This window comes from Hippocampus comes, unplaced genomic scaffold, assembly GCF_001891065.2.
Source record: "Hippocampus comes isolate QL1 unplaced genomic scaffold, H_comes_QL1_v1.1 scaffold526, whole genome shotgun sequence".
Lineage (NCBI taxonomy): Eukaryota > Metazoa > Chordata > Actinopteri > Syngnathiformes > Syngnathidae > Hippocampus > Hippocampus comes.
The window spans coordinates 191,081-199,667 of NW_017806233.1; the positions used below are offsets into that span (position 1 = coordinate 191,081).

The following is an 8,587-nucleotide window of genomic DNA, read 5'->3' on the forward strand; positions in this document are numbered from 1 at the left end:
AAAAAGGAAAAAAAAGAGAAAAGAACAAAGTTGATAAGAAGAAGATAGGGAGGGAGAATAGAGAAACGAAAATTAAATTCATAAGATAAATATAACTGAAGATAGGTGATGCAACAGGACAATGACCCAAAGCACAGAAGTAAATCAACAACAGCATGGCTTCAACGGAAGAAAATATCCTTCTGGAGTTCCTCAGTCAGACTCTTGACCTCATCTCGATGGAGATGCTGTGGCATGACTTCAACAGAGCGATTCACACCAGACATCCGAAGAACATTGCTGAACTGAAACCGTTTTTGAAGAGGAATGGTCCAAAACTCTTGCTGACCGTTTTGCAGGTCTGATCTGCAACCACGGGAAACGTTTGGCTGGGTTTTTTGCTGTCAAAAGTAAGACACTACTACTTTCATTTCCCCAATGGACACATACACAAAAATTCTTCCTGACCCTTCGGTTATTGCATTGATGGTGTTTCATAAAATGCTCAGGTGCACGCTTAGTCTTGATAACGATTACAACGATTGTTTTTGGCAAAGTTAAAGCCAGCGAGGCATTATTACGTCGACTCAGTCCAAAGTGTATTCAGTGTTTTGATTGGGAAATGAAACAAAATGTGGTTTACGACATCCGCGGGCGACAATAAACGCATCAGTCATTGAGACGTGTTTGACCCTTGTTAAAAAAAAAAAAGAAGAAAAAAAAGACAGAAAACGCGAGAGTTTCACCGTTAAACACATGAGCATGACTACTAAATTATGAATTTTGGCTGGTCTCAGCTTGTTTATTACAACGGTGTGGCGAAGGGAACCGGAAAATAAGGAGACGAATAACACTAACGCTGGCTTTCAAAGAAAAATGCAAGGGTGTCTTGTTTGCGAGAGCAAAATCATTAAAAAGCCAATATTTCGCGATGAAATTATTTGAATAATTATTATGTCATCATACTGTCAAAATTTTGGAAGTACATAACAGAAAAGTTACATTTCAACATAGTAGGTGTTTTAATTTGAAATGAAATCCTCTACATTGTCGCCATTGTCTCGGCCACTAGGAGAGGACAGAAAGCTATTTGTTGGACTAGCTCTGCGGTTTTTACCCACGTCACCACCTTGAAGCCGTTTTTGTTGACGTTGATAAGAAGTTCAAGTTAATTTCGTCGGTATCATTCGTTGTCGGACAAAAAAAAAAAAAAAATGCCTCGCGGAAGGCGGAGAGGTTCGTGACCGTTCATAAAGATGCCTTTGTAACCTGACCAAACCGGCTCCATCACGAACCGTCCCATCGCTGCCTAAAAAGGTAATTAACAACTAGGAAAGCTGTGAGACAAGCTTTGCGCCACCTAAGGTATTAAAAGAATGAGTAATTTATCCATTTAGGTTCTAAACTTTTTAACAACATTTGTGTACTTAATTTCCCCCCCCCACCCCGAAAAAAACGGTAACTTCATGTGAAATGTGTGCTTTCGATGTTATTTACATGATATGAGGGTATTTAAGTGACATACTCGTGTCATCGGTAAATCGGTTCATTTAAAATGACCTTTCACTGCTAGAGTAAATGTACAAAGCGTCAAAGCATTTCCAGGACATACGGGGATTTGGCTCAAACACATTTCAAATTACCTCGCAACTGTTAATAGAAATGTGTAATATCGACAGCATTGCTGGTGCGGGTATTTGAGTGACATATGTACACGAAATAATATCTCCCCCCCCCCTCCCCCTCTCTCGTTGGCACGTGCCAGTGGATCATCTGTCAATAATGGACGTCTCCCAGGTGACCCTCAGTGTTAGAGGAGAAACTTGTCCAGGTTTGTTCAACCCGGCCGACACAACACAAAAGTACAAACATAATCAACCCTTGCTGATCTGTCACCTCATGTCATTGTCATTCTTTCAACTCAATCCTTCGTTGGGTACATACTGTACCTTGCTTTGAGCTCTTACCAGACATTCCTACGCCTCATCATGAAATGCTTCCCACATTAGCTCCTCTGATGTCAACTGCACAAAGAGCCAGACTCCTATTGAAGTCTTTTAGGGTTTTTAACATATTGACATGTAACATATTTGCTGTTTGCAGCAGGTAATGCTCCTGAAAAACTGCGAATAGCTAGGGTTGACTGTTGTGTTTTATGGTGTTGAGATAGTTGATATGCTGCTGGCCTTTTATTTCCTGTTTAAAATTTCCACTCCTGAATGCTCCTCAGGCGAGGTGATTGCCGTGGTTGGGAGTTGTGAATCCCTCGGCATCTGGAGCTACCAAAAAGCAGTGGTCTTGAAAGCCCTGAGTGATGAGGGGTTTGTGATAACTTGGTTTTGCAATTCCACAAAGGCTCAAAAGATCTTTTTTGTTTGCATTCTGACTGCAATGTTCCCCCTCGCTTCACCAGAAATAAGTGGATGACAATGGTCGCCATTCCCAGGGGAGTAGAGGTCAAGTACCGCTACTTCAAGGGCTTCTTTCTCGAGGCAAAAGTGAGTCATTTTATATTAATACTCTGATGCCATAAGTCAAATATCTTGTAATTGTGAAGTTGTAATCGGGTGTGACATGGATGAGATTGACACAGATTTTCAAGAAAATGTGTCCGACAGTTGTGAAGTGTAAAAAGTGCAATTACTGTAAAACCGTAGAACAGGAAATGGACGATGTGTTGTAGCTGTGTTTTGTTTGAGTGACTCCTCCCAGACACAGAAAGGAAATTCCATCCATGGTAGACAATTAAATTTTTCAGAATACAATAATGCGTCATCTAAAGGCTAAATAGCTTTTTTTTTTTAAATAAAAATTGCCATTAGCGACCCCCCTTCTCCACTTAGGCCACAGTAGCCCCTCCATCGCACTTCATCAAAAAGAGTAGTTTTTACACTATTTAATTTAATATTTATTACGATCGTTGACTTATATATTATTTTCAAGTGTTTGTATTGTTAAAACATTTTTATGGCGGATGATAGAATGAGGCTTGATCCGCAAGCCTTTAAATACATTACTGTATTTCCAATTCTCTCAGTGACTAGAGAAAAAAAATTCAACAGTTTCACTATTCCATCTTCTTAAATGGAATAAACAGCCTCAACTTGTTGCTCGCCTGGAGCAAAGATTTCGTGCTAACCTGACTAAACACACTTGTTTTCTATTTTGTGACATGTCCAAGTGCGATCTAGCTGATGTCATGGATTGTCTTCTGGCAGGACCGGGAAGACTACTTTCTTTCCCCCTCTTCTGACTGTGAATCTCTGAATAATTCTCTCTCTCTCTCTCTCTCTCATTAACTTTCACCTTCCTTTGAATGCCTACGAAGAATCATCTAATCTAGTTGTTGTTGCAGACTCGACTAAAGGTGGTTCCAAATTTTGCTGCATGTGCAAACGTGAATGCCATAAATGACACGATAAGCAAATGCTGTATTTCGTCATATGCACACGTGGGTTAAGTTGTTGGTAAAATCTGTTTGTGTATTTATTAATATTATATTTTAGAAACGATTTTTAATCCAGAAATGGTGATATTTCAAAATTAAAATGCTCTCAAAATACTTTCTCCTACCTCGTTGTGTAAATCTGGCGATTCCTTGGGGGCCTAACATTTCAATCTTCTCTCACAAATCCCCCCCCCCCTTTCAGACATGCACCCCCCCACCCCTCCGCCCAAGGTCACTGATGGTCTGTCTGGTCCAGAGATGACTTGAAGAGCAGACCGAAACGTTTTACTCATGCTGTGTGCATTAAAACTGTGAAAAAAAATTCAGCGTCTCCCCCAAACCCCCCCCCCCCTTTCAGACATGCACCCCCCCACCCCTCCGCCCAAGGTCACTGATGGTCTGTCTGGTCCAGAGATGACTTGAAGAGCAGACCGAAACGTTTTACTCATGCTGTGTGCATTAAAACTGTGAAAAAAAAACAAAACAAACATTTTACTTGCAGAGGGCGGGCGATCCTTCTCAGGTGATAGTCAATGTGTGGGAGAGCCATCATCATCCCCGCACCATGAGCCCCACAGGTATTACAACAGGTGCACAATGTGCTTGGCTTGGGCAAAGCTTGTTAGTAAACTCCTGGTAGAGCTTTAAAAAAAAAAAAATCACCCCCGCAGAACATTTCAGCACATGTTGGTTTATGAACGCGATGAGCTGGGATACTTTCTGGAACGAGCTTTGCACACAAGTAAACGCTGCAGTAGTCGCTGAGGGTAACAAGCATATTACTGTAATGTTTGCTCTCGCCAAACCAAGTTGGTTCTAGAGAAGCCTACGGCATAAACACCTTTGTCACACCACCCTTTATTACTGTTACACGATCATTCTTGGGAACAAATATCTGGTGTTAGCGGTGGAAAGGCATCATTCAGAGCATGTCCTTTAATGGTTGCAATTCAATGTTCACAAAGTAAAGCAACACTATCGTGTATTGTTGTTCAAAAAAGTAACTATTAATAGGAGCTGCTCTGGGTTGAGCGGTTTTGTTTTTTTGACACATTTATTTTCTCTTGCTTTCTCTAATGCTGTTTTCCTTCATTACAGCACCTCACGTGAATGTCAACAGTGGGCAATTTGGAATTCACAGTAAGTCCATTGGACCAAATGAACAAACAAAAAAAGCTAACTTTATTTCCTCAAGTAGGACTGTGTCAGCTGCTTAAATTTAAAAAACAAACAAAAAAGCTCTGTTTATATTGTCAGTGTCAAACCAAAATAATTTTTGCATCCAAAGTGGAAAAAAAAGTCATATGGGGATTAACAAAAACACAAAATCATTTTTTTTTCCCCATTCATATTTTTTTCACAATATTAGCATCATATTTATTTGTTCTGAGCAACAGCAGACTTTGTTTTTAATCCAGGGCATAGTTTAACTTTCTAAGACTTTGGTTCTTGTGAATAGCATTGTTGAAGCAAGAACAGAACTGAAATTAAGCATGAACGATGTCCTTCCTCATTTGCTGTGTCCTCCCACGCTTTAGATGGGGTCGCGTGTGTCGACGTCGGCTGGCTCACGTGCCAAACGGAGATTCGCCTGCGTCTGCACTATTCCAAGATGTCTCCGGTGTCCATCACCAAGAAGAAATTCAAGAAGTCCCGTTTCAGGTGGGCCAAAACGCAATGTCCCTCTCGGGAGAATGATTTGAGCCCAGAGCGGTTACATGAGTTGACTAAAACACGAGCACTGAGCAGGCGTTGACCATTTTGTCTCCCTTAAAAGGAGGTCAAGTGTACAGTCTTTCAATTTTTTTTGAATCCCCAAAAACAGCACATGGACGTTTTTTACCTGCTTTTTTTGTTTTTGTTTGCTAATTTCAGGCAGCTCTGGCATAAATGCATTTTATATAGTGCCCTGGAGTTGGCTTTGATTTAAAAAAAAAAAAAAAAAAAAAAGGCCTGAGTAAGGTAACGTGCCATTTGGTAACATAGTTTGCATCTGCCCAACTGTTCAGGATCAAATTGACACTGGAGGGTGTTGAGGAGGAGGACGAAGAGGGCGAGGAGGAGGGGGAGGACTCACGCAACATGTCATCCCCACCCAAGGTGCCCACCACCCTGGAGATCAGCATGATCAGCCCAAAATGCTACAAATCCCGCCACTCGCAGCCCGAGTGCGGCTACGCCCTGGAACCTTCACAGTGGACTGAGTACAGCATCCACAGCATGGACCCCGACAACCTGGAGCTCACTTTTGAGTTCTTTGAGGCAAGAAGACACACCTGGGTCGAGGTGAGGATGACTTTGAAAGCCTTTTTTTCTAATAGTGGGACTTTGCAGGAGGATATGAGCGAGCACGTGGTCCAGGGCGACGTTCACCCTGGTCACGTGGGCACCGCCTGCCTCCTCTCCTCCACCTTCCTGGAGAGCGGCAGGGACCACGGTCTGGTAACGTTGCCCATCATGGGGCGCAACTCCAGGCAGACCATCGGCAAAGTGCGAGGCAAGGAACCTGTAAAGATTGGGAGGATGAGATGACAGCGAAGTAGAAGCCCAACTGTCTGTTATGTTGCAGTGGACTACCTGGTGATCAGGCCCATCCCGGGCCTGCAGTGCGACATGAGTGCGACCTTCAGCAAGTACTGGAAGAAAGGAAGGTCCTTGAACGTGGGCCACCGGGGAGCTGGAAGCACCCAAGCTGCCAAGTAATTACAGTACAGTCAATATGCTGGTTTTTGCTATTCAAGGAAGGTCTCACTGTGCTGCCTTGTTCTAGCTTTTGACTGGCTGTGTGAAAGGTGCTTTTGGCGCTCTACCCCTCTCTTGTTACATGCCAGTCTCTCCAAATGCACTATTTATGTTTTCAGGCATCACAGAGTGCAAGAGAACACCATTGCTTCCTTTAAGAGCGCCGCCAAGCACGTATGTCTCTTTGGGTGGCAACAAAGGCAGCGCGACCTTTTCGACAGTACACCGTTCAAAACCCGTGCAACTTTGTTTGGACACGCAGGGGGCCGCCTACGTGGAGTTCGACGTCCACCTCTCCAAAGACGCCGTGCCCATCGTGTACCATGACCTCACGTGCTGCATCTCCACCAAGAAAAAGGTCACAGCTTGGATTGGGGTCATAAAATACAATGACAGCATAAGATTGACGGCATAGCGTTTACTTGACGGGCGCCATGAGCGCTGTAGACAAAGGGGGAGGTCAGCGACGTCTATGTGCAAACAGCCTTGGTCATGCCCCACATTGCAATACATTGACACAGTGACTTTTGCACAGTGTCACGTGGAATGGTAGAAGCATGTCAAATGGGAAAACAATCCCTTATCTTGACTTGGATGTCGCGTGCCTTTTTCCAGAAAAATGACCAGACTCTAGAGCTCATTGAGGTGCCTGTGAAAGATCTGACGTTTGATCAGCTGCAGCTTCTGAAGGTAAGTTGCACAGTCCACACAAACTCATCAGACATTTTTTTTTTTTTTTTTTTTTAATGGCTCAAATCATTTTGCTCAGATCGGGGCAAAAAGAAATGTTTTTATTGATGGATTTTAAATCTTGTCTTATACCCATACGTGTCCCATTTTTGTGGCCCAAAAATTTAGTTTACTGTCATTAAATTTTATTTTGAACAAAAGTTATGTTTGACATTTTTTGTGTTTTCTGTGATATTAAAGCATTCTTCTAGTTTAGGCAGCCTAATGACGTTACTGTATTTTCTTGACAGTTTTATTATGCACAAGGGTTAACTTTGAGTGTCACTGCACGTTTGTGAGATTGCCACGCAGTTCTCAAGGTGCCCAGTTAAGTATGTGTGTTTGTCTTGTTTACTCAGCTGGCTCACGTCACCGCCATGAAGGGAAACGATCTCAAAGGTCTTGTTTTTTTTTTTTTTTTCCAAAAGCTGATTCAGATGCGACGTCAAATAACAGAACTCAGCTGACCCAACGGTGTTTTGTTTCAGACGTGATGGAGGACGATGACGAGATTGACGAGCATCAGCCCTTCCCGTCGCTCTCGCAGGTAAGACAAGCATCATTCTTTTGACTTCTCGATTGATTGAAATCCTTCCTCTTCCCCCCGACGCAGCTCTTCCAAGCTCTCCCAGAACATGTGGGCTTCAACATCGAGCTCAAATGGATCAGTCAGATGAAGGTGACGCATCTAAAACAGAACACGACCGCTAAATCTATGGAAATGTGTGAAGTGTTCAACGTTTGTCCCGACAGGACGGGTCATGGGAAGGCAACATGTCATCCTACTTCAACATGAACATGTTCATAGACATCATTTTGTCCTGCGTTCTCCGCGAAGGAGGCAAGCGACGCATCGTCTTCTCTTGCTTCGACCCCGATATCTGCTCCATGTAAGCTCGCATACCACCATTAACAGTAGTGACATCTTTGTGGTCAGTCAAACTAAGACACAAACTTTACTAAAATGCTAACACAGCTAATTTTACCCAGCTAAATGGGGTTGGGTTGAGTTAACTAACTTTCACATAATGTAATCAATACTGTATTATTCAATGTAGTCTGGACTAAATAACCGCTAGATGTCTGGTAGAATAGAACCCTATGAAGTCATATCCATATTTATTCCTGTGTTTATCCCTCAGGGTGCGCCGCAAGCAGAACAAGTACCCCATCCTTTTCCTGACGCAGGGCATCTCTGAAAAGTATCCAGAGCTGATGGACATCCGCTGCCAGACCACCGAGATCGCCATGAGCTTTGCTCAGAGCGAGAACATCCTAGTATGAGCCCGCCCACCCTCCTTTGGATATTAAACAGGAACACTATTCCCGTTTTTGGACATCAGGCTTAAATTTTTTAAACAAATGTGTCGTCCAGGGCATCAGCGCTCACACCGAGGAGCTGATGATGAACGTGAGCCTCATCAGGGAGGCGCAGGACAAAGGCCTGGTGGTGTTCAGCTGGGGCGATGACAACAACGAGCACGAGAATAGGAGGAAACTGAGGGAGCAGGGTATTGACGGACTCATCTATGACAGGTAAGACATCCGTGCCTCTATTTTTTATTTTCTTTTTTTCCTTCGTCATCGCACTCGTCCTCATTCTGGTCGTGAGTGAGCTGGAGCCTAACTGACTTTCAGTGGCAGGACACGCACTGTCACTGTTGGGCAGAGTCTTTGTCTTGCCTTAAC

General features: G+C 43.3%; 1 protein-coding gene across 4 annotated transcripts in view; it reads left to right on the forward strand.

The window, feature by feature from the left end:
- Nucleotides 1-1,034: 1,034 nt before the first annotated feature.
- Nucleotides 1,035-8,587, forward strand: part of gpcpd1 (glycerophosphocholine phosphodiesterase 1) — an 11,617-nt gene continuing 4,064 nt past the window's right edge. For 2 of the 4 annotated variants that reach the window (XR_002166429.1, XM_019856474.1), the window contains exons 1-19: nucleotides 1,036-1,296; nucleotides 1,745-1,810; nucleotides 2,210-2,300; nucleotides 2,393-2,477; nucleotides 3,930-4,005; nucleotides 4,526-4,567; nucleotides 4,966-5,089; nucleotides 5,437-5,689; nucleotides 5,762-5,924; nucleotides 5,997-6,126; nucleotides 6,289-6,343; nucleotides 6,432-6,527; nucleotides 6,785-6,859; nucleotides 7,258-7,297; nucleotides 7,387-7,445; nucleotides 7,512-7,577; nucleotides 7,652-7,788; nucleotides 8,041-8,176; nucleotides 8,274-8,434. Coding sequence is in view for 3 of the 4 variants with exons in the window: in XM_019856474.1 (XP_019712033.1) it covers nucleotides 1,762-1,810; nucleotides 2,210-2,300; nucleotides 2,393-2,477; nucleotides 3,930-4,005; nucleotides 4,526-4,567; nucleotides 4,966-5,089; nucleotides 5,437-5,689; nucleotides 5,762-5,924; nucleotides 5,997-6,126; nucleotides 6,289-6,343; nucleotides 6,432-6,527; nucleotides 6,785-6,859; nucleotides 7,258-7,297; nucleotides 7,387-7,445; nucleotides 7,512-7,577; nucleotides 7,652-7,788; nucleotides 8,041-8,176; nucleotides 8,274-8,434 (1,838 nt within the window). In the remaining variant the exon portion in view is untranslated. Of the gene's footprint in view, nucleotides 1,297-1,744; nucleotides 1,811-2,209; nucleotides 2,301-2,392; nucleotides 2,478-3,929; nucleotides 4,006-4,525; nucleotides 4,568-4,965; nucleotides 5,090-5,436; nucleotides 5,690-5,761; nucleotides 5,925-5,996; nucleotides 6,127-6,288; nucleotides 6,344-6,431; nucleotides 6,528-6,784; nucleotides 6,860-7,257; nucleotides 7,298-7,386; nucleotides 7,446-7,511; nucleotides 7,578-7,651; nucleotides 7,789-8,040; nucleotides 8,177-8,273; nucleotides 8,435-8,587 lie in introns of all 4 variants that reach the window. The other 2 variants (XM_019856475.1, XM_019856476.1) reach the window with 2 other exon arrangements.